The sequence below is a fragment of the Oreochromis aureus genome, linkage group 13 (assembly GCF_013358895.1).
Source record: "Oreochromis aureus strain Israel breed Guangdong linkage group 13, ZZ_aureus, whole genome shotgun sequence".
Classification (NCBI taxonomy): domain Eukaryota; kingdom Metazoa; phylum Chordata; class Actinopteri; order Cichliformes; family Cichlidae; genus Oreochromis; species Oreochromis aureus.
Genome location: NC_052954.1, coordinates 17,248,055 through 17,273,192, shown reverse-complemented (window position 1 = coordinate 17,273,192; position 25,138 = coordinate 17,248,055). Strand labels below are relative to the sequence as shown.

The window sequence follows — 25,138 nt, the reverse complement described above, 5'->3', positions numbered from 1 at the left end:
ACACTGCAGATTTTGAAGAGCCAAGCACTCGGATAGGTGGATGTAAATCAGCTGTGTTGATTTTAGACTGACAGAAGAGATGGCAGCTGAGTGTAAAGATAAACTTCTGCTCCTTTTCTTCCTCCTTCTGAGGGCAGGATCAGAGGTCAACCTGCTGTTGCCCCACAAAGCCAACACATGTAGACACTTTTTTTTGTTGAACACACAGACTTTCTATGTACCAGCATTTTGTTTATCATGCTTCGTGTATATGGAAGGAAATCCTCTGTGTGTGTGTATGTGTGCCTTACTGTGGCTGTGAGAGTGGATCACAAGCTTAACAGCAAGGGAAGTTCTGTTTTTGGTAGCCCTGCAAGTTGTTTCCTTCTTACTTGCTACAAGCAAGCTGTCGACACGAAGGCATTTAACCTCCACATGAGGGTAGGAGGTGGTGCAGAAAAAGGGGCATGCTTAGGAAGACAAGACGGGATGAGAAACGGTGGGACCAAGAGACTTGATGTAGGGAAAAAAATGGGCAGGGGGGATGGGCGAGTAACCATGAGGATTGAAAACAGTCAGACTTTGCAGGGTAATAGGAATTATGCCGAGATCATGTTACATTTAAAACATGTTCGGGTCTACAGCGCTTCCCCTTTAGCAGCATTTTTAACACCTAGAGCAGTGCTTACCAGTTTGCATGCACATACACACAGAGAAACTTTTATAACTACTTTATTACCCGAAGTCACAAGTGCTGTTTAATTTCACAGGAGAGGGAATTGATGACTTCACCTGAATGTGTTAGCTGTGTTGAGAGCCCATTTAGGACTGGCGCTTGTGTGCACATTACGTGCTGATGTGAGGGAACAGAGGGCAAGTGAGCATGTGTGTGTCTAAGGGACGGTAAAGTGCAACTACAACAGGCAGAATACAGTGAGAGAGAAGTCCATTACATCAGTGGTTGCAGTCACTCAGGAGCTTAATGTACTTTGGAGTAGGACTCTTGATGAATGCATTGCCACTTCAGTGGGTTTATGCTAATATCAGCAGAAAGTCAGTATAGCTGCAAACTGCTAGGGTAGATACAATTCAGATATGCATGGCTAGATAATCTCAGCCACCAACATGCTCCACAGATACTCCTACTGTACAAACAGTTCATTACTGCACATAAACAGAAGGTGAGTACTTACAAAACTCTGAGGTACTTCAGTCCAGCGAAGTCACTCTTAGTGATTCGTGTGAGGTTATTCCCATTCAGCTCCCTGCAAAGGGAAGGATGCAAACAAAAATTAATAATTAAATTTTACCTCTGAAACTATTCTGTAATAGCTTAATGAGCGCATAGCAGCATAGAGGCTGTCACACTTGAGGGATTAAAACAACTGCGCACTTCTGACAAAAGTGACACACACACAAACAGTGCACTTAGGTTTTTACTAAAACATAATCCTGGTATAATAAATGTTGAGATCTTCTTTAAAAGCTAGTGGGTTTTTTTGTTGTTGGAAAGAATCAAGGAGGCTCTAGGTGCTAAAAGGAAGTTCAAGCTAAGTTCCAACTCTGTTGGGAGATATTAAGACGTCCTTTAAAGCCACATTTGAGCTGCCTGTTTGTCTTTCTGTTCCAGCCTCCTCCAACCGAACACCGCCCCCCACCCCTTCCCTCTCTGTCTGCCATGTCCTTCTACAATCGGTGGGGATTAGCAGGAGCCAGCACAGGGGATTTGGGTAGGGCCACAAGGCCAGAAAGCTAAGTGCTTTGGATATAATGGGAGCAGCTCCCTGCTGGGAGCTGGCCATTGCTGCAAATAAACAGGAAATCAAGTAATTGAAGAAGTGATTTGAATTTGAGGTTTGTTTTCAAGTCCTAACCAGATGAACTTGACTCCAACACCCAAGGTTGTTTGGTGGATTTGTTGACCTCTGGTTTGTGTAAATGTAAGATTTACTTCAAACCTCAATAGCAGATTGTATTCTCCTGACAGAGGGACAAACAAAGCAGGCAAAGCAAATCATATAAGCCTGGAAGGCAGTGAGAGTAATCAAAACACACACTTTGTGTGTTCTATTAACTTTCTGAGCATTATGTGTCCACCCTACACTGACCCCCAGGCACTCCTTCCCAAAGTAAAACCAAAAAACTAGTTCCAAATCTACACCGAAACCACTGCTCTCCCTTCCTCAGCAACTCTCTCGCTCTCTCGTCTAATGACCACTCGAGGGACCGTAGTGCTATGCGGTACGAACGAGAACGGTCATTATAGACAGATGGTGGATGTGTGTGCGTGTATACACAGGTGCATCGACAGGCGAAGCGACAGGACCACAGGAAAATAAATAATGGACTGGGCTTCATTAGCCTGGGCTCTGATACACACACATGTGGAGCTCATTACAGGTGCTTACGAGGATAGGCGCATACACCCACACACATGCATTTTTGGATTTCCAGTGTCTTATCTTCAGGGTGGTCATCGCTGATGACACCCTGACAACATTAAATAAGAAAGACTAAGAGACAAAGATATGGGGGTTATTAAAGAGAGGGGTGACACAACAAATATACGGAAAACAAATGCTTTTCCCGCTTAGCAATGAAGTTTTGTTTTGTTATATAATCAGAAGCCTGTCAAATATCTGCATGTAAGCTGTTATAAAACATTTCAAAATCTTCTTATATTGTTTGATATTGGGTGGCTGGACTAAACGAACTCTTTCTGGAAACATCTTCAAATGCTGCAGTATCCCACAGGAAGTGCCATCTTAAAGGACACACCTGCTCAGCAAAGCAGTGACATTTAGGCAATGCTCAAATGCCACCAGCAGGCTATAGTGTTTAGTCAGGATAAATCCATGGATTCATACTGTTTATGACACAGGCTGACCTTTATGATTGACATTTTGAAAACATCAAGCAATTTTTTACAAAGTCCTTGAAATTGCTCAAATGACAGTCAGGTCTTTTAAAGTTGTCCCGACATTAATCTTTCCACCTTAGCTCATCTTCTTCAAGGACAGATGACTTATTGATGCTGTATTGACATAATCCTTGACAGTTCAGTGCCACACTGAGCTGTAAGATTGCATATTTCTTGCATTGTCCTAAGCATGAATTTCAAAAATATATGTACTGGGCAGTGTGTGTGCCTGATTTTTGGACGTCCGGTTGTTGTAAAGTCTTCTGGCATTCCCATCCATTTCTGTTTAAGGAGGGAGTAGCTATGGTATGTAAAAGAAAGACAAACACATAAGGAACAGCGGTATACAAATGGTCACGTTGTTCAGATCTACAGAAAGATTGCAGAATACGCCCTGCAGACGTGATTAAGCCATGACTCTGGATTCAGCATTGCTTGTCTCTGTGTTTATTCCACATCTAAATAATGGCACAGTATGCCAAAGTCAGATTTAGTGCCAGTTCAAGGAAAAGTCTGCTGTTTATTAGCTACAGTATCAGTCATTGCTGTTTCCTTTGTTTTCCAATCAAAGAGAGCTAAGCAATGGCTTTTGGCACTGCAGCAAAGGCATATTAACTCCCTCCATATACAGATGTTTTCTGATACTGACTTTGTGCGGGATTTCACATTACAGTACCGCAGTATTACTTTAGAGGCTGAAAATTATTAGGTATCAGACCGAGTTCCTACAGTAAAAAGATTTCCACTTCCCAGTCTCAGTCAAATCCATTCCACCCTCTGGAAATTCTGTAAGAATTCCCAATGCTGACACACTTCCTGAGGAGAAAACGGATTTATGACATCACAATCTAATCCGTCTTCATCTTCTGTCCCAAGCAGATTGATGCCTGAGAGTATTTCCTGGTGCACCTTCCCTGGGGTGGACATGTGGCAGCTATGCTCCATTGCCCTGTATCTCTATAAATTCAAAGGAGCTTGAAACACTGCTACAATGCTGAAAAACCCATTACGTTTATATCTGCCAGCTGCTGGGGTCCCTCTGCTGAGCCTTTTTCTGACCTGTTTCATTTTGAGCCACATTATGTGAAATGAAACTCCAAGTCAGAGAATAAGCAAGCACAGTGGCTCACTGAAGTTTTCTCACAGATTGATCCACATGTGCTCTTTTTCTTACACACATATACAACTACAATTTCAATATATGGGACCAAAGAATGCATTGAACCACTCCCACTGACGTGTATACGAACAGCACCACTGGGACAGGCAATTGTGTTCAGGTCAGAGCCAAATCACAACTAAATGGTCACAGGAGAAACTACTGTTGGCTGGAGAGATTTTCAGCAGCAGAATCGATTTATGCCAGAAACTCTTCAAAACAAAAACAAACATAGAACCACTGGCTAGCAAATGAGTCATTATGATGAGACAGTTACTTAAAACAAAGCAGGATAAGGCAAACAACTCCATTTAGAGTTCCCACATCTCACAGGTTTTGTTAATCAGTCCATTCAGAAACCATATTACTGCTACTAGGGTTGTCAAAAAAAACAATACAAATCACTACTGAAAAGGATTAGACGCTCATTTGCAGCAGTGTTAATACCAGCAGCGTGTTGTTTGGCTCCTCCAGCTGACACGCAACTTCACACAGTACTGCAGAATGGCAGGCACACAGCCCCTCCTGTCAGTAGCACCTGTTCACAAGGCTGAATTTTGACACTTTGACAAATTTCAAGAGGTCAGAGGTCATGCCAACAACATTCAGGTGTTAAAAAGTTATCATAAATGTTAATCTAGCCAGTACCCATGTTAATGCTAGCTGTTAAACTGTTAGCAATTATCTGATTAGCCACATTAGCCATCTGTCGTCATTAAGCTAGCAGCTAGCAGCTATGTGGAGGCTAGGTAACAAATCAGTTCTGCCCATCTGTATTGTTAATAGCCTGTTAATTTAGCTGGATAACACAATTATTTGTATCACCAGAAAAAACAGCAGTACCTCAGAGAGCTTAAAAATAGTATCTCTTTTTTTGACCACCTAAGAGAATCTTCTTTTTTTTTTTATCAGGCAACTTAGAAATAGTGTTGTCATTGATGTTATTGTTTTTATTGTTTCAATATTTTTTTTAAAGCCTCTTAGTTTTTATGACAAACAATTAAGACGCATTTGTCTTATTTTTTTCTCCAATCAAATTGGCATTGAGTTTGACAATTTCAGCTGCCACACTTTGGGCTTATTTTAATTTATTTTTCATTAATTTCAGTGTTAGTTTTAGTGATGTTCATGGTCATATTGTGGGGATATTTTTGTAAAGTTCAGAAAAAAAACTATGATATTAACATAGCAATAGATATCCAAGTTTAAAAAAAGAAATTTTTTTTAATCAAGCCTTGATAAGCATGTTTTGTTGAAAAATTTGACCAAATTGAAGTTTTTTTCTTCACATTTTTTATTTAAATAAAAAACTTATTTATTTTTTATTATTTTAATTAAGTTTTTTTAAACTACATAAACTACGTGATATAACTTTGTTTGTTTTCCTTTTTTCACACCTACTATTAGTTGTTAATAAGTTTAAGTTCACTATAATAATCACAGTCCCATTGCTGGTGTTAGAGTCTGAGGAAGGTGGTTCATTTTAACAGTCGTATACTTACAGGCACAAATTTTACTAACAGGCTAGCAAAAGTATTTCCGCAAATGAAAACTGCAGTCATTCTGTATCGCTGCTGTAAGCGCCACAGGACCATTTGTCCTGGACAGCTTTAGCCTGGCAGGGAGGACAGAAGCCAGCTGATTGAGGATTGGTGGCATAGCGCTGTCCAAACTCCTCTTGTGGAAACAATCTGATGAACACAAGCTTGAGGTCCCACAGCCTAAAATGTGGATGCTCATTAACCACAATCACACACTGATGATGCTCTTTGACCAGACCGCTGAGCACACATACTAATGAATGAACAGGTTGAGAAGCTGTGAAGAAGCAAAGCATTCCTCTTCCCGCAGACTTGGCAGCATATGGGCTCGACAGCCGTAAAACACGCAGGTGGAGACAGCAGGGGAAGAAAGACAGTCACTGTGAGACAGAAAAAGGAGAAAACTACTCTGACGGCGTTGTTAGCTGTCGAAAACCGACGGTGTGAAGCAGTGTGGCGGAGGGTTGCTGTTAGCCATGGGAGCTGTGAAGAGCTGACGGGCTGTCTGGGAAATGTCAGTGGAGAAATGAGGCCTAAATGGCTGGTAGACTACAAGAAGAAAGTGACCTACATACTAGATGGTCAAACGGGGTACGTAACCAGTCGACTGGGCACACAACAGTCTCATACTGAAAGACTGTGAGAATGAGAAGGAAAGGAAGAAAGACCACCATGACCAAAATAATACACTCTTAAACCCAACTGGAACACTTCTGTCCACAGTAAGAGGTCAGATTTCTGCTCAACTTGAACAAAACATTCCCTCTATTGAAATGTGGCTTTCAGACAAGCAGTTAAGGCCTTTAACTGTACATTTTTAGTGTGTGTGTGTGTGTATGTGTGTGCGTCAGTAATCGTGTAAGTCTGCCTGTGTGTGCAGTCAGCGCGTAAAGACCGTCTGAGTGTGTTTTCCTGGCTCCTGGGCTCCTCAAGGGCTATTTACAGTTTTCATTCTGCTCATTCAGGCCCCAGGAGCAAGATTACTGATAGGAAAGTTAAACATCAAGCGTATCTCACACATGCATTGCCGTCATACACACACAGAAACACACACACAGCTCCTTCTCATAGCCTTGACCACAGTACGGTCTCCTGCATCCTGTCTTGCTACAGGTAAAAGTCAAGGACTCAAACCCAAACATTTGACTTTTGCTGCTCTTTTCTGGGCCTTCACACGACAACAGCATTCCTGGCAAGAAGATACTATGATGGGGGGTTTTTTCGGGGGGGGTGGGCGTTCAGAGCAGTTGCTGCCCTAAGCAAAAATTTTACAGATGGAGAGAAAGACTGGGAGATGGAATTAAGGAGCCTGGGAAAAGACCAGGGGGTAAAGTAGCATACAGACAGCTTCTGATCAAACATAGATAACTTACGGCACTTTCTCATGCTGAATTGAATCAATTAAACATCTGTTTCAATGTGTGTTACGGCCACGGGCTGGAAAAGGAACACACACGGGGCTCTAGTAGAGGCAGAGACTGAAGGGTCTTTCATGGTTTTTACTGTAACCGTAGTTTGTTCAGTGACAGATTCTGAGGTTCTGTTGTGGCTTTGCATGCCGTATGAAGGCTTTTAAGCTATACGAATGTGTACTTTGACTAGAAACTATGGATGAAACAGCTGCACAGCCACATCTATTATGTTTCATTTGTTCCAAACAGAAGACTGACAAGATGTTTGGCTCACAGATGTGCACTGACTGGTAATTTGATGGACGCAGCATATGTGTTTAAATCTGATGGCCTCGAAGAATAAAGACTTGCCATACGTATGAGTCTCACCCCCGCAGAGCACACTGATATCAGCATTCCTCCAGCTCTTTGCAGAGGTTAGCCTATCAACAAATGGATAACCCCCACTGCAAAAACATAGCCATTTTAAATATTTTCAAAAGAAAATCCATCATCGTTTTGATCGTTTACTCGTTTCAGACGGTTACCAAAAGCTGACGGCTTGCAGCTGTGCAAATGTGAGGATTTTTCTTCAGTTCTCTGATATTTGATAGACAATAAAATGGAATAATAAATAAATTGAGAAAGAAACAGCTGTGAGTTGAAGCTCTAAATAACTTAGTCTCATATTTAATTTTAAAATATTAGTTCTAAAGGTGTGGATTCATTTTTTTATTTATTTTTAATAGATGCATTATTTATTTAGAATTACAAAATGAACAACTTGATAAATATCGAAGCTCTAATGTTGCGGTCCTGCGCCATATTGATCTAATTAATGTGCAGACCAGTGCAGATGTCAAGCTCATGTGGAACGCTGCCCATAATTTGCTCACAGACTTCTCTCAAACAGAAGTGTCTCGAGCAGCGTGAAATGTGGATTATTATGAAGGCATATCCACAATATCAGCAGAGTGTTCACTGATGCGCATTTTACACACGAACACACATCACCCACCCCTCCACTTTCCTGCTTCTTACTGGCTAGTCAGTAGGGTTAAAAGGAAAGATGGTCTTCTGAGAGATGAAAGGTGATCTAGGTGGATTTTCCAAATTTGATTTTCAAGGTCTTCTGAGAAACCGGCCCTCGTAGCGAGGCATGCAGAGCAATCAGTAATGTACACTGTATATGTTAGGCTCGTGAAAAAGTGCATGCCTTGGTTTTGGTGTGTTTTCCTGATAGACACGTATACTCAAGTTATATCAATAGGGTCATTTCCGAGCTCTCGTGGGCTCAATTAAACACTTCCACAGAGTAGCTGTACTCATTAGGAGAGTGGGCCGGTGGGCCTGCGGCGTGTATAGTAACCCAGCTGGTGGCTTTGAGGCTTACGAGTCAGTCATCGCTCTCAGTCAAGCAACACACTTTCTACACATGTATGCAAAATGTAAAAATGTGACTCATTGTTTATTAGAACAGAAACTGAAAGAGCACAGTGGACTATAGGAGGAATTATAGCTTGCAAAACCTCATGTACATTACAGCTCACAAAATCCTCGCTCAAAAGGCAGCTATGGAGAGAACGAGAGAGAGAGAGAGGACATCCACCTCAGTGTTCGGTACAAGAGGAAAGACCACAGCTGTGTTACACAGGCAGTAAATTGAAATGACAGAGTCCCAGGCCTGTAATTTCACAATGCTCCGCTGTGCATAAACATTCTCTGAATGATCTTCATTCCAGGCATTATCACTCCTCATGGGATTACCAGCTATGAGGATGGATATATTAGACTGTAAAAAAGACCTGAATGAAATTCAGTCTGCCTCAGGGCTAGACCTATTCTGCCCTGTATAGTAAATAACATAATCTAGTTTATTCATTCATTAGCTTTGTGGTTGAATTACATCTCTCTTAACTGCTCTGGTGTAGTAATCCTTTCATTAGTGATTACCACTTTAGTTACTGTGCCAGGCTTGGCTTCTTATCGTGCGTTCAATCCAACCCCCAGCTCCACCCTTCACCCCCATTTCTTTGTCTTTTTCCATCTTGCTCTCTCCACTTTAGTCACACAGCCAGTGTTGGCAGGTAGTAGGCAGGCTGTGTTCAGTCTTGTCAGGGTAAATTATGGATCAGGTGGCCAGTGAGCTGTCAGTTGTACCAGCTATGTGGTGATGCCAGAAACACTACAGGCATTCCCTGGCACAGGCACACACGCCTACCACCTCCAACCCCAAAATGCATAGATGTGGTTATCAAAGCGACCGGGCTGCTCATCTTCAACCACTACTAATCCTCATGTGTTTTCATCTAGCTATTGCTTATTCTCTGCTTGTGTGCACATACACACATGGAAGCACATGCTGTGGTTTATGCACAAACTAAAGCGAACATCAGATTTATCCAGGCTTGCACAACAGACACACAAACACACACATATGGTGTGCAGCCTCCAACTCCTCTACTCTGGAGGAGCTCCAACATGCCCCCGCATCTCAGTACAAGGTATCTTCTGGCACAGAAAATACATAATCAGTGCACAGACGTTTTGCAGTTAGATGAAGGCAAACACACACACACACATACACTCGCAAAAACACGCGCAGCTCCTCCCCTTTTTCAAATCAACTCATTCACAGATGGGACACGCACTCGAACTAAAGAGCGGGGCTGTTAAGAAGACAAAACAAGGAGAGAGAAGAGTTTAATTTCATACCTGTCAAACAAAAAGCTTAACTAAGATCCTTTACTGTGCGCCAGCCAATTTAATCAGCATTACAGATGGAGATTTTCTCTCAGTGTTGCCTGATAAAAGGCCAAGAGAGAAGGGGAAGAGAGGCAAGGAAATAGACAGCGAGAGAGGATGGATGCAGAGAGAAAGCAGAGGGGGGAGGGAGCGGCCAGTGGCCCATACACGCCAGGGTGTGATTTTAACACGTGGAGCTCACAGTCTCATTACAGGCTTCGGTCTGAGGAGCGCAGGGGTCAGACCTGATCCAAACCCACAGTGACAAGTGCAAATGGGATTCTGCTGTCTGTCTCAACAGCCTACATACACACGCACAAACACTTTCTCCCAAAAGCAACCCCCTCCTCCTCTAACACATACACACAAACACACACTAAAGTATTGTATACTTGAGAGCAAGTACACCCATTCACACAAATGCAGCACAAAACCAGCCTTACAAGGTAAAGTGCAGATTTTTGTATGACGTTAGCCTTTTCAGTTAGCCTCCTAACACTAATACTGCATTCCCTTGTATTAAAGTTCAGCAGTTATATATACTGGAGCATCACACAATTAAAATCTTTATGATTCAAATTGATGAAAAGAAAGTGTCCGTTAGCATCGTTTGGTACAGACGAGGGCAACAAACTTCTGGGACAATTACATAAACTTGACAAAGTCATTACTCATTCTTGACCCCAGCGGTGGCTGCACAAGTTCATTCAGATAAACACACATTTTCCCAATACATACACATAAATCTCGCTATGCACATGGGACCATCATGTGGGGCTGGTGTTGATTTGTGCAATCACCTTGATGAATCACCCTTTACAACAACCCACAGAGGATTGTCTCTATTGTTAAGCAGAACCGCTCAACATGACCTAGACACACAGCTTATACATGCACACACGTAACCAGAGGGGGGGGGGGAAAGGCAACAACGCAGGAATAAGTTACACATGACCTTTAAGTATGTTGTGTTTAAAATGCAACATCCTGAGTGAGATGCTACGGCGATAAAATGTGCAGCTGTACATGACCTATGAATGAACAAACAACTTTTAACACAAAAATACTCTTGAGCAGAGGGGCAGGGGATCTTTCCAGTGTGAATGGCCATTCATGTAAAAGGAAACCACAAAATAACCATGTTTCCTCTCCGGTTCACTGTTAAACTAGCATGTGTACAAATGCAACCTGGTAACATGCAGAGCGTGAAGCAGGGAAAAAAAAAGAAGGTGTTCTTAGAAATTAAATATGAAAACCATAAAATATGCAGCCGGCTCCCACTATGCCAACGCTGCCTCTGCCACAGGCTTTCTCTCCTCTGTTCCCACAGCATGTTTTATTCAGCACTGATATTCTAAAAGCTGAAATAGAACAATCTATTTCCCCTTGCACTCCTCACTTCTGATTTGCTGATGAATATTTCAGAGGAATGTCAGAAAAGACAGAGAAACTCCACTCTGCGAGCCAGCATCCGCCTCACCTCTCCCGCTGTCTCCCATCCTCCCACCGTTTGACAAGACAGCTACGTGATACTAGTGCAAGACTCGCCTAAGTAGCCGATTTGCTTAATTTTCTCCATGATTTAACAATTTGCGGAGTGCGCGTTGAGGGGCTGGAGAAGGGGAGACGGGAGAACGGGGAGAGGGGAAAAAGTAAAAACTGCGATAGAGGTAAGAAAAGAAGGAAAGCGACACAGTGTGGTGCAGACTGGATGTCAAACCTTGTTCTTAAACTTCACGTCAGACTTTACTTTTTAAACTCTACATTTATATGAAAAAAAGTGAGGAGAAAAGGGGATTTAAATATATTTTAGCTTCAAAATTGAGGAAAAAAATGAAGCTACATGCTGCGAGTGTAAACAAATAAGTAAATTATGGACACATGTGAAAGGCACACATCTGCCTCTGGTCTTGCCAGTCTCTCATGCCTATTTATACCTGACTGGAATGCCAGTTAGTGACTGACTGCCTGAGTGACACACAGTCTCTCTCTGACACACACACACACACACACACACATGCAGCTTTACAGGCAGGGCTATTGTTCTGTTTCAGTCTAAGCAAAGTCATGTGCACTACTACAATGTACCAAGGAAATAGAAGGGAACCAGTAAGAAACGAAGATATTAAAGCTGCTTTTATACACACACAGACATGCACACACACAGAGAAGTAACTAAAGCAGAGATCATACTCACAGTCTTTCAGTGTTGCGGGGGATATTCCTTGGCATGGTTTTGAGACCCAGTCCATGGCAGTCTACTGTGGTTCCGCTGCAGGTACACAGGGCTGGGCAGCCACTGGCATTGCCCACTATCAGGGCAGAGAGCATCGCCACCCACATCCAGAGTGGCTGCCCGGCCAACCTACCCATGCCTGCCTCAAACCAGCTTTCTCTAATGGCCATATTCACCAGAACGACAACCTGCTTTTCTTTAACAAGCCCTTACTTCTCTGTGTCCACCTTCCCCTCTCTACGTCTGCTTCCAAGAGTCTTGTTACACCTTACAAGTCCACTAGAATAAATTCATATATTTGATGAATATGAACAAGAAAAAAATTACACATGAGAAATGCTAATATTTTCCTCTCTGCTGTAAAGCCATACAAATCCTTTTTTGTTCTTGTAGAATTCTTTTGATGCTGGTTTGATATCCTCCACAGTTTGCAGATGTAAAAGAGAAAAAAAAAGAAAAGAAAAGAAAAATAAGCAGTTGTTTCTTATGTTCTCCTTGCAAACTCTTCTCCTCTCTTGTCTTTGTGGAGTTGGTGTGCTCTGGTCTGCACACGTCTGCGTCTCTGTCCTCCTCTCACTCAGTCCCGCTCTGCTCTGCTCGCCTGAAGAGAGAGGGAATAGGCAAAGAGAGGAAAGAAAAAAATGCCAGTCTTTCTCTCTTACACACACACACACGCACACACACACACACACACACACTCGCTCACACACACACACACTAGTCATCCATCACAAGGATCTACAAATAGCAGAGCCCCCGACTCCACCCCTACCCCTCCTCTCCTCACCCACTCCTCTCCCTCCCCATGCAACACCCCCTCCAGAACCCTGCCTGAACTCACTCTCATTCCTGAGATCCCCTTTTCATTCCCTTGACTCTATTCACAATACAAATCTACACCAAGTATCTTTCTTTTTCATTTCTCACTCACTCCACTCCTTCTTTTCTCTCAGGTTTGCCTCCAGGCGAACCCCTGGAGAGAGAGAGACCTAACCTGCATGACACTGCATAACCCCTGCCTGAAGGGAGAGGCTGTGGGGAGACAGTGGTCTGTGTGTGTGCGTGCATGCGTGCGTGTGTGTATCCAGTAGGGAAGAGAGGAATCAACACCTCGGTCCGGGGAGGCAAAAAGCCGGAATAAATAATCAGTTAGTGTGGGTCTTAACATGTACATCAAGCGTGGCCACACAGACAGAAGCAGCAGCAGCAGGGAACTGGAATAAAAAAAACACACATATATTCAGTCTGCCTCCACAGATCGTGAATCTGCAGGGGAGGCAGACCACCGCCATAAAAAGTAAATCAAACACTATATTTTAACACAGCATAGCCACGGGAACAGAGAATATAATCTAATATATGCAAATGCAAAGGCAAACCACTAGAATCCCAATCTTACCTGCTCTGTTTTTTAAATTTGTCAGAGCAACTGGCACACAATCAGTCTCTTAATGCCAGGATCATGCACTGGACAAAAAGCTAAAAGAAATTTTTAAAAATATTTAAAATAGAAAAGAACATTTTACAAAAACAATAATATGTGGCATACAGTGGTGTGAAAAATGTGTTTGCCCACTTCCTGATTTACTAGTTTTTTGTATGTCTATCACACTTACATGTTTCAGATCATCAAAAAAAATTTAAATATTAGACAAAGTCAACACAATTAAACACAAAATGCAGTTTCTAACTGAGGCTGTTTATTAAGGGGGAAAAAAATCCAAATCTACATGGACCTGTGTGAAAAAGTGATTGCCCCCTAAACCCAACAACTGGCTGGGCCACCCTTAGCAGCAACAACTGCAATCAAGTGTTTGTGATAACTGGCAATGAGTCTTTTACAGCACTGTGGAGGAACTTTGGCCCACTCATCTTTGCAGAATTTTCAGGTCGTGCCACAGCATCTCAATCGGATTCAGGTCAGGACTTTGACTAGGCCAATCCAAAGTCTTCATTTTGTTTTTCTTAACCCATTCAGAGGTGGACTTGGTGATGTGTTTTGGATCATCGCCCTGCTGCAAAACCCAAATGCGCTTCTGCTTAAGGTCAGAAACAGATGGCCGAACATTTTCTTCAGGCTGTTTTGGTAGAAAGCAGAAATCATGGTTCTATTTACTAAAGCAAGTCTTCCAGGTCCTGAGGTAGCAAAACAGCCAAAGATCATCACACTACCACCACCATATTTTACTACCGGTATGATGTTCCTTTTCTGAAATGTGGTGTTAGTTTAATGCCAGATGTAATGGGACACAAACCTTCCAAAAGTTCAGCTTTTGTTTTGTGGGTTTACAGAATATTTTCCCAGATGTCTTGGGAATCATCAAGATGTTTTTTTGGAAAATGTGAGACAAGCATTTGTGTTTTTTTGGTCACCAGTGGTTTTCTCCTTGAACTCTCCCATGGATGCCATTTTTGCCCAGTCTCTTTCTTATTGTTGAATCATGAACTCTGACCTTAACTGAGACATGTGAACCCTGTGGTTCTTTAATGCTGTTCTGGGTTCTTTTCCAACCTCCTGGATGAGTCATCCATGTACTCTTGGAGTAATTTGGTAGGCTGGTCACTCCTAGGAAGTTTTACCACTGTTCCAAATTTTCTCCATTTGTGTATAATGGTTCTCACCGTGGAGTCCCAAAGTCTTAAAAATGGTGGTGTATTATTTAAGTGATTTCTTGATTCAGCACATCTGCCAGTAATCAGGCCCGAGTGTGTTTAGTGACACTAAACTCAGCTTTCTAAAAATGTGGTTAATCACATTTAATTTATGATTTAACTAGAGGGGCATTTACTTTTTCACACAGGACCAAGTAGGTTTGGAAAACGTTTCTCCCCTAATCGATGAAATCATTATTTAAAAACTACATTTTGCATTTCCTCTGGTTATCTTTATCTAATATTAAAATTTGTTTGATGATCTGAATCATGTAAGTGTGACAAATATCCAAAAAAAACTAGAAAATCAAGAAGAGGTGAAACATTTTTTCACACCACTGTATGTGGGAAATCATTTCCTTTGCAGGAATTAATAATAAATATTTTTTACTTAGTTAAAACTGTGTGTACATATATCAGAGACTGACTGCAGTTGACAGTGTAATTGTAGCTTTCAGGAAACTCTCCAAATGCATTTCGACTTGGACTTCATGGAATTGCAAATCACTATTCTAGATTTTGATAGAAAATCGAGCTCTGATCTTAATGAGTTCAGACCATAATTGCTGGGTTCATTTATATTACAAAAAAGCATTACAAAAAATAAAGGTGACAACTTAAAATGAAATGTGAAACTCCCATGGATCAGACTTCCTCACTGTGCATGTCTCTGATTTTGCATACTGATCATTTACTTAATTAAAGACTCTTCATAAACCATTAAGCACCATTAATTAATACTTAGGCCACTATTACTGCATATCAGCTGTTCTCCCAAGAGATGGGCAGTGCTTTACTTCAAATAAATGAAGACAAAGACAAGATGCCTTTTAGCACCATTTATCACAAGAATGCCTCAAGAAGTGATTGAGTTGGTGTCTGTATTCATGTTTTTTGTTGTTGTTGTTTTTTTAAGTATTAGTCAAGAACTATCATTGCTATGCATTATTAACACGTCACACTTTCTTCCTTGGCTGACAACAACACACTTTTCAAAATATAAAAATACTGAAATCTCTACTATAGCGCATATCAGACACCTCAGCTCTGCTCAGCTTGAACCATGCAGTTTGTGCTTTAACTTTACAGATGGATTTGCTGGGGTGAGCGGATCCCTCCTAACATTAATATCAGCAAATTACACAGACATGACACCCCCATTCACTTTAACTGACAAAAGGCACAAAGACAATAAAGAGTCACAGATGATGTAATGATATATTTGAGTTTGTGTGCATCTGTCTGCTTTGATGCTTGTCCAGTTCCGAACGTGCACATATGAATGCGCACATGCAGGTGTACGCACTTACTCGAAACAATTCAGTAAAAGCTCCATCTGTCCCAGTAAAAATGTCAGTGCAGCATAGAGCTTCCTTCAATGAATGGTTAATTAAAGAGGAGACAGTGGTGTTTAGTGGTAATAGGGGGTGGTGGTAACATCCCTCCGCTCTCACAGAGCTTTGAGAGGAATGCACACAAATATGCAAAAGGAATAATTCTGCTGTTTACAAAGGCATAGGACGACATAGCAGCAATTACAATAGTCTGGCAGAGTTTGCAAAACAGAAGATGTTACCAAGAACTGACTAAAATGAGGAAAGCCAATTAATGTGGAAGCATTACATATGCTCAGGCACCCATGAGCAAATTCTGTGTTACTGTGAAGAGGCAACCAAGGAAAGGAAGTCCAAAAGGTATAAAAGGATAAAAAAATGAATCAATTGTTTACTATTTCAAGTAAGATAAACATGTTTTATTTCCATTTTTGCAGTTTTAAAAGCCAGAGGTCAAAAAGCTTAGTACCGTGTGTGGTCAATACCCTCTTTGACAACTTGCAAATGCTTCATGGAGTCAGCCAAGAGTTCCAAGAGTTCCAAGAGTTCGAGTCCACTGTGGATTTCGAGGTGTGTTTAGGATCATTATCCTGTTGCTGAATAAATCCTCTTCTTTGCAGCTTCAGCTTTGTTTTTTTCCTTAACAGACACTATGCTAGAATTTGCTGCTAATTAACTGAATCCACTCTGGTGACACTGGCTCCAGCCCAAACACAAAGCAGTGATGTGTTCAATCCTGCATAGTTCTCATAGGTTTTGTCTTTTACATCTCAGCCTGCCTTCATTATTTCTGTTACCTGTCATTTGTTGACATTACAGATTTAAAAACAACAACAACAAAAAAAGCAAACAAGTATTTTTGCACCTTCTCTTCTTCAGCATTTTAGGTGTGTTTAAAAGAGCTTATGGCTAGTGGGAGTTGGAGGAAGATTGAGGAGTGTTTTGGAAACTGCACCACCTTCTTTTCAATGAACAACATGTTGTTTGACACTTCAATCCTTTTGGGTGGAATAAAATTTTTGCGTTGTCCAACTCTCTTTTATTCTCACTCTAAAATTGTGTAAAACAATACCACAATATCTTAATCTTAGCAGACACAGGCTTATTTGTGATTAGTTCATCCTTCACTCACTTTAATAACTGACAATTATAACCTTAAACAGGGGTTCCCACATCTATGCATATTTATGCTATTTTCATACATCTTTCACCCAAAACTACTTGAAATTACAAAAAAAAAAAAACTTTTCTACCGAGAAGCTCTTATGTAGTTAACTAAAAAGAAACCGGCACATGCTTGAAAATAAAATATGAAGAAACCCAATTTAGAATTCAGAAAATTCCACAGCGTGCTTCCGACCAGTCATTTGTATTTCTGTCTAACACAGCTGTGCCTCAGAAAGGCATAAAAAAAAGTCTCTTTTAATTGTGTTTTCCTTTTAACGCAAATGATCGGTTAGTGAGTTTAGAATATGGACAGAATTAGCTCCCTCTAAAAGGCATTTTAATGCATACATTCAAAGCAAAATCACATCCACTCACAAACCCACAAACATATATATTTTGATATAATGTGAAGTTGATTACAGTACCAGTGAGTCATTTTACAGTCATCAAGCTCATTGCTAAATAAAACCCCCGTGGAGTTTTAGCTGTTGTGGAAAAAACATTTTCTTGCTACTCAACCTTTCACCCCATAACTGCATTCGCAAGTTGTTTTCTTCTATTTAAATTTATTGATCATTGGCCTAAACTTTTAATGCAGGTTTTCAGGTTATGTACAATTAAAAAAACTCATATGTACTTTATTGACAACTTTCAGGACGCAGGATGTTGTGATGTCCTGTTAGAAAAGCACGAGTTTAAAGTATGGGGAAATCTTTCAAGTAGCTACTTATATATGAATACGAGTATATGGTGAGCATTATTGTTTTATTAAATATCTCAGTATTTTAATAAATACTGAGAGCTTACACTACAGACACAGCTGCAGCAACCTTTATACACTAGTGACTCAAAAGTGGATAACCTCTACCCATGAGTCTCTACCTCACTGATTATTTACAACTAAAGGGCACCACCTTGTGGCAGGAAAAAATAAAAATAAATAAATAAAAGCATTGCAGAGGTTCAGGCAGAAGTACCTAAATTGTGATGATTAATAAAATAATCATCGTTAGAAAGCACGCTCACAATCATGTCTGTATGCTAGATGACTCAAGTTTGGGGATTAAAAAAAAAAAAAAGAAAGAAAAGAAAAAAAAGAAAGAAAGAAAAAAAGAGCCAAATATGGAGTGCAGCTTGATGTCTTTTAATTACATTGAGTTGCATAGCTTCACAGTAGCACCAGATTCACCAGTTTACATTGTCACATTATAGTTAAATTGTAACAGCAGTGAAAAGCGAGTTTCACTCATGGAGTAAGACAACAAAGTGGGGTTAAAAGTGGTTGTAGCCAAAACTCTCCCGAAAAAACACCTGGATTACCAGTTACAGCAGAAGGCAAGTAAACTATCCATCGTCATTTGCATTCAACCACTCACTAAAACTAAATAACGATAAATATAATATGAACAATAAAAACTGATTTAAAAAAAAATCTTGCAGTATCGTCAAAGGTAAAAAAACAAACAAAAATAAATCATATAAAGCTATAAAATCAGATACGGTGCTGCATAAGAATTCAAACCGGATGTAAGATCTAAGACCAACCCCAGAAAACCAAAGTACAGTTTAAAGAAGCAGTAGCTTAAGGGATCACAGTGTCAAGAAGGATTTGTGCTAAAGTGAAACAAACAAATATTGACATAAAGTACACAAGCTCCATTGACCTTTCACTCAGCATCTCCCTTATTTTATCGACACGTAAAATAAGCTACTGGGGAAGTAAAACCTTTGGATATGTTCACTTTAAGGCACACTTTGGATTTAAATAACTTTGGGTTTCAGTGACCAAATCTAACTAATTATCTTACAACTTACAAGCAATTTTACATTTAAATAGAAACTCTGTGTATCACATTTTCCATCCAATGCCCTATACTAATGACATCCTGATGGAAGTCATCCAGAAATCCAATGAAAAATAAATACAATAATGCTTTTCAAATTAAAATCAGACATGTTTCACTCAATCACAAAGCTAAGGATCCTAATTTCACCAGTGCAATTACACTGCATAATAAGGAGCATCATCACTGAACAAGAAAGTAAGACGAAACTCTTGAAAAAAGGTGAAGTGAGAAAAAAAGAACATATCAGCGCTCTCACTCCAATTATTTCTGCTGAACTGAGAAAAAAAAAAGAGAGAGGTCAATAAAAAAAAAAAAGGTTGAGATTCTTTAACTCAAAGTCTAAAACTTTGTGACAAAAAACAGAGACAAAAAAAGATGATCTAAACATGGTATGTAAAGAAAACCTTATAATACACCTTCTGTTTACAGAGAACTCGAGATGATCATTTAATTACTTTTACATAAAAGTCAGACTGATGGTTCCCAAGTTGAGAGGCGCACATCCTTTCACACACAATTAATCCTGGTGGAGGAAAGAGGAAAAAAAAAGAGAGAAAGAGAGAGACGATTAGGTAATGTTCAGTCCTTTCAGCTGAGCACAGGCATCAGGCATCATTAACAATCTAAGCACCGCCTGTGGTGAACCGCAGACTGATGGCTGAAATGCCAGAAAAGTTCAACACAGTAATGAGGAAAACTGCTCTCTAGCTGTAGCCGATGACAGTTTTAAAAGCAAACTGTGCCCAATAATTTCAGTGTGACATTTTAGTTGGTCATGGTTAAAATAAAAGAATTACTTCTTAAGTGTTTCACTCTACATTGTAATTACTACTATGAGGGGTTTATTACCAGCAGTTTTTTTTTTTTTTTTTTTTAAAGATTATCACCTGCACCAAGTTTATTTCCTGTCTGATCACTAGTATCCAAAGCAGCAGTCACTCAGTTGGAGGGAGAAGAAAAAAGGGCTAAAGACTTTTTTTCACTCTGCAGGACCAGTTAGCTAATATTTTACAGCAGCAAAACTTATGTTAAATAAGGTACAGGTTCTCCCTCTCAGACTTATTTTGAAATATACTTGTGTTTGTTTGTGCACAGCTGGTTCCTTCTTTTACCTGTCCATCAGCGGAGCAGCTGGGTGGATGATTCTGTGGTCTGCCATTTTCTTTCTCAGCTAACATTTGGCTTCCAAACACTTTCTTCTGTTAGAAACATGAAAATTAAGAAGAAGAAAACTATTAAACAAGTTCAACAGATTTTTGTTTTTGTTGAATTTGCTAAATTTGTGTACGACTAATTAAAACACTGGTTAATAGGATCACATGCAAATATATATGCAAAGCTTTGTGTCTATAAGAGGTTGGCAAGAAATGTGACGGGTAATGCAGACACACAAATACTGTCAACAAACCTTTATTATTCCACCCCAAGAGCGTGAACGCCAGTGCCTCCTGCTGAATGGTGCCCGAGAGTCTGCTGAGGGTGTCTGTTTCTCGATCTACACACAAAAATACACCACCTTAGGTGTTGGTTCTCCAAGCACCGTGTATGCATGTCTTTCTTATCACAGCAGTATTACACTGAGTTATACCTGTCTGATGAGTTTTTTCTTTTTGGCAGACTCTGGCATGCTGCTGACTTGCTGGTAAAGCTCTCTGAGGGCTGATTCAGTGTAACTCTGAGTATCAGATGTGACTGTTGTTATGGAGGGAGAAGGGGAGGCCACTGTCACTGCAGTCACAGGGCCCTCTTTGGCCCCAGAACAGAGAGTCAAGTCATCCTAAAAATGTCAGAACAAAGCAAATAACATTCAAATTTCTGTTTTCATAGAACAAAACAAATCAAACACTTTTTGAGAGATAACTGCACAGATTTTCTTGTTGCTCTAAGTGAGAGTTTACAAACAAACAGCTTTAAAATCTAACTACCGAACCAGTAATTAAAAGTTTTATTTCAGGCTCGTTTGAAAATTATTCTATTAAACGCCTTGAAGAAGACATCAGCCTCTCCAGGATCTGGAGTTAGACATCCAAGTGTCTAAAATCAACCAAACACTGAAGTGACTGGATTCAGTAATTTGCTAAATGCAATGCAGTACTAACTCCCTTTTTTTCCCTACTAAGACAAACTCTGTTAGAAATAGAAAACAAAAATACTTACATTTAACTGAAGAGCTTTTGATCCTGTGAAGTACAAGCGGGCATATTCTTTGATATACGGAGGCGCCTTCAATGAAAACAGACGAAAATTAAAGCCTCTGAAAACAACTAAATATACTAATGTTACAGCTATTCAGACATAAAGCACAGTGCGTTAAGGCTAACTATGTTCTACTGAAATAAAATAATTCATCCTACATAAAGGGGTCTGATTAAAGTGGCCTGTGGTTTCATTTTAGTAGTTTAATCAAATTAGTATTGAATAAAGCAGTTGTTAGATAAAAAATAATTAACAGCATATAAAATCAAAACTTGGGCATATCCAAAGGGAAATAAATCTGCACACAAAACTAGAAAACAGCAAATGCATCAGTAGCATGGAAAAGGCCAGGAAACCCATTTGTTTGATGGGGAAAAAATGTTAGTCAAGAATGTAGGATATAGGTGAACATATTAGTCAAAGACCAAACAAGACCCAGCTGTAAAAAAAAAAAAAAAAAAAAAAAAAAAAAAAAAAATACCCATAAATGAAATCTTCTCAATAGACCAATTAAAAAACCTGATCTTAATTCCAATCACAGCACACATCACAGCAAGTGAGATTTAAGATGGCCTTAAAGATACAAAGCATCTGCTCATGGCTGTGGGTCAAAGACTGGCAACAATTTTCAGAAATATTAAGTTTGATGATGATTATCTGTCCAAACACCTTTAAAATCCTACACTTCAGACACTCAGTTAAAAGGGCGACATCAGCCGCCTACTTCTTTCTTCCTATAAACCTGCTTGAACTCAAAACTTTATATTGACAGGAATTTGTCAAATACAATGTTTGCAGGTAAAGAGCCTGATGGCAGCTGATTGCAGGACATTTAAATGATTATAACTTTTCTTTTATATATATATAATTTCTGTGTTCTTGCTCTCTATCACATTTGTTTGTACTTGTAACCCTGGCGACAATAGCCCTTATTATGAAACTTTCATTTAAGTAAAGAGAAGACATATTGTTATAATACATTGCATATGGTTGTGAGATACCGTCTAGGTGCCCGTTTAAATGACACCTAATAACCTTTAATTGATAAGACCTGCCTGGGTTTTGTTTTAAAAGGAAATAATGTTACATTTTGATTTTTCTATTGGCAAAAAAAAAAAAAAAAAGCACTTTGTTTATTTTTTCACAAGTTAAGCAACACTGATGCAATAAGTGATCAACGCCAGGGGAGCTTACCTTGAACAGTTTTTGTGAGTGTCTAATAAGGAATGCTATGCCATTATTGAGTTTTTCTATGTCTCCCTGAAGATCACTTGCCATTACCTGCAAAATTAAAAAAAGAAGAAGAAGAAGAAGTCACAAAGAAACACAAAAAGCTATTATTATTATTATTTGTCAGAGTTCATTTGACTGCAAACAGTGTTTCGGAAGGTAGAACAAAATGAACCTAAGGTCTTTACATTTTTGGGCCAGATGATGTGTGGAGCAAACATCTTGGCTAAATTGATAGCAGACATCTTGTTGGAGTGCTGATTGCGAGCTGTGCTGTGCAGTAAATCCAACAGCAGCTTCAACAAGCTCCGGTTGGCAGGTGGGAGAAGCATAAACAGGAGCTGAAACGCCTCGATCTGGCGTTCCTTATCTGGCACATTTGTCTTATTCCCTTTATCATCAAAGCGAGTCAACTCTAAAAACAAGTGACACAAAAATATTACAAAGCAGAGGTTAGCAATATTTTTCCTGACCATGCATTAATCTGAATGACAAGGATCTGTGCATGAGCCAACCAGCACCTCCAATCTTCAGATGAGCATGATAGTGTCTGTGTGTCAGCAGAGGCTCTGGAAGCTCTCCCAAGTAGGCCTTCAGCAATGTTGCGGCATCATTGGGGTGGAAATCGCCCGTCTCTAGATCTATCTCTGCCCCAGTGTTCAGCATCTCCCTCAGGGCTGCCTGCCTTAAGCTGTGGCCTGGCACACGAAACAGCCCCTCCACATGAAGGTCTGAGGGGTGGGAGAGAAAGATGGGGAGAGACAGCCAGAAAGGGGGAGGGTGGAGGGTGTTTAGGTAGGCAGACACAGAGTGAAGGAGACACAGAGAGCCAAAGACACAGCAGTAAGGTGAGTGATGGAGTGAAGTAAATGGAAGGAGGGAGTCAGCAAGAGCAAAGTGCTTTCAGATAAATTATTGACTCAAACATTTTCATCCAGTGTCCACTTTCAGTGAATGACATCATTGCTTTCTAGATATAAACCATGACCTCATGGCAATTCAATGCTTAAACTAAGTTACAGAGCAAGTAAAAAGTGTGATGCTTGACATATACGATTCAGTATAATCCAGTTATTTAAATCGTGTTTCAAAAAAATAATATTGTTAAGAATTTCTTTGCCTCTGGAGGTGACACATGCAAAGGTGCAACATCACAAAACACTCTGGATGATACAGTTTATTTAATGTCACGTTATATGAGCATGTGAATCAATACTCACTTTTATTCAGGTACTCGATGAGCTGATAGATCTGTGCGATTCCTTCTTCAGTTAATGGTGCACCAAAAACGACTCCTTTGTCTGCAAGAAATCAAATGACACATCAAGGCTGACTGTAGGCTTTTTGTGTATGAATGGACCTATTCTAGTCAAAATAGAGGCAAATTATAACTACAAGATGACTTGATGAAAACCAAAAGCACTTTAGTCTTCAGTCTTTATTGTTCATCACCTGATGAATAATTAGAGGAGAGATGATTTGCTTAACCAAAATAAACACTGGATTATTCTTGCTTGTCATTTGTGAGGGTTAGATGTTGCCTTCTTTTTCATGTCCCCCTAAACTCCCCATAAGCAGGAACAAGCAATCTTATCATATTTGCTTATGGTAAATTATGTACTGATTGCTTAACTACTTAATTATTTCAGCCTCAGAAATAAAATTACATGACTGAGAAACTCCACACAACTCCGCTTTCTCCCTCAGGAAATCAATAACAAAAGAATATAAGCATGACATAAATCATATTTATTCAAAATACCGTTTCAAAGGCGGTTAACGTGTGTGCATAACAAAGACTCTTCTGGCCTAACCTTTCCGTTTCAGGAAGTTAAAGGAGCGTAGAAAGCCGCTGGACGAGGGGACTCTAGGCTCCGAGTCTCCAGTAAGCTGGGCAAACTCGTCCCCAGGCAGATCTATCATTCGAGTGATGTTGCTAAGTACCAGCTCCGTGAAAGCCTGCGGATGTTCATGTCTCAGCCGCTCCACGAAGAAGTCCGGGTTAAAGATGACAGGCTGGTTCGTCTTTTCCTGACTGATAAACACATTGCATTTGGTCTCCCTGTTAAAGGAAACACATACGCCATAGATTAATGTCCATCTTGAAATGATAAAACTTCGAGCTGGCCCGAGAATAAAGCGTTAAAAGTAAGACTTTGCGTGATTTATCGAATTAACGTTAGCTTATGTTAGTATAAACTGTTGCTAGGTTAACTTAGCTCCACTGGCTATTGCTAACAGGGAAAAAACAAGTCCCAATGCAAAGTAGTGAAAACAGAGTTTTGTTTTGTTTTATTAGTACTCATCCTCTGATGGACGCATAGTTTACTCAGCAGCACTGTAACTTGTTCATCTTTGTCAAATTAATCAAAAAGTCCTTACTTTCTTTCGAGTTTGTGATTGTTTGGGGAACCATTTTCAGCCGCCATCTTCATTTTGAATCCTCCGCTGGTTCATATTTAGTCCCGCCCATTGACTTGTGATTGGCCGAGATATACACACGTCACGTCGGTTACGTGTATTCCCCCCCCCCCCACACACACACACACACACACACAAACGAACAAAAAAAAAAACGCCACTCTGATTTCAAGCGTCAGGCTGCAATTTACAGTCTCCAATCACTCACTGTTCTGATTGGCAGAACAAACAGCAAGCTATGATACAATAGACTGCAACATCATGATTAGGAAACAGTTATCATTTGCTGTTCCTGAACAGAATATGTATTCAAGGACGCA

The 25,138-nt window shown here is 40.1% G+C and overlaps 2 protein-coding genes across 4 annotated transcripts in view; both read right to left on the bottom strand.

Moving 5' to 3' along the window:
• Positions 1–12,685, bottom strand: part of slit1a (slit homolog 1a (Drosophila)) — an 83,539-nt gene extending 70,854 nt beyond the window's left edge. For 2 of the 3 annotated variants that reach the window (XR_005615359.1, XM_039621779.1), the window contains exons 1-2: positions 11,933–12,685; positions 1,173–1,244 (exon numbers count right to left, since the gene is read on the bottom strand). Coding sequence is in view for 2 of the 3 variants with exons in the window: in XM_039621779.1 (XP_039477713.1) it covers positions 1,173–1,244; positions 11,933–12,141 (281 nt within the window). In the remaining variant the exon portion in view is untranslated. The remainder of the gene's footprint in view (positions 1–1,172; positions 1,245–11,932) is intronic. The other variant, XM_031758756.2, reaches the window with a different exon arrangement.
• A 5,562-nt stretch (positions 12,686–18,247) lies between these two features.
• On the bottom strand, positions 18,248–24,873 carry LOC116335130 (rho GTPase-activating protein 19-like). The gene is made up of 11 exons (XM_031758740.2): positions 24,780–24,873; positions 24,212–24,459; positions 23,618–23,698; positions 22,919–23,128; positions 22,586–22,812; positions 22,362–22,448; positions 21,129–21,194; positions 20,560–20,748; positions 20,380–20,466; positions 20,084–20,170; positions 18,248–19,494 (listed from the first exon to the last, which is right to left on the bottom strand). Exons 1-11 carry the CDS (start codon positions 24,830–24,832, stop codon positions 19,489–19,491), a joined length of 1,341 nt encoding a protein of 446 aa, XP_031614600.1. The 5' UTR covers positions 24,833–24,873; the 3' UTR covers positions 18,248–19,488.
• Between the last annotated feature and the right edge of the window lie 265 nt (positions 24,874–25,138).

Excerpts from the sequence above, each read along its gene's own strand:
- LOC116335130 (XM_031758740.2), bottom strand. The coding sequence starts at position 24,832 with ATGAAGATGGCGGCTGAAAATGGTTCCCCAAACAATCACAAACTCGAA. Across the intron at positions 24,460-24,779 it reads AATCACAAACTCGAAAGAAA|GGAGACCAAATGCAATGTGT; the intron begins GTAAGGACTTTT and ends TTCCTTTAACAG. Across the intron at positions 21,195-22,361 it reads ACTCACAAAAACTGTTCAAG|GCGCCTCCGTATATCAAAGA; the intron begins GTAAGCTCCCCT and ends TTTTCATTGAAG.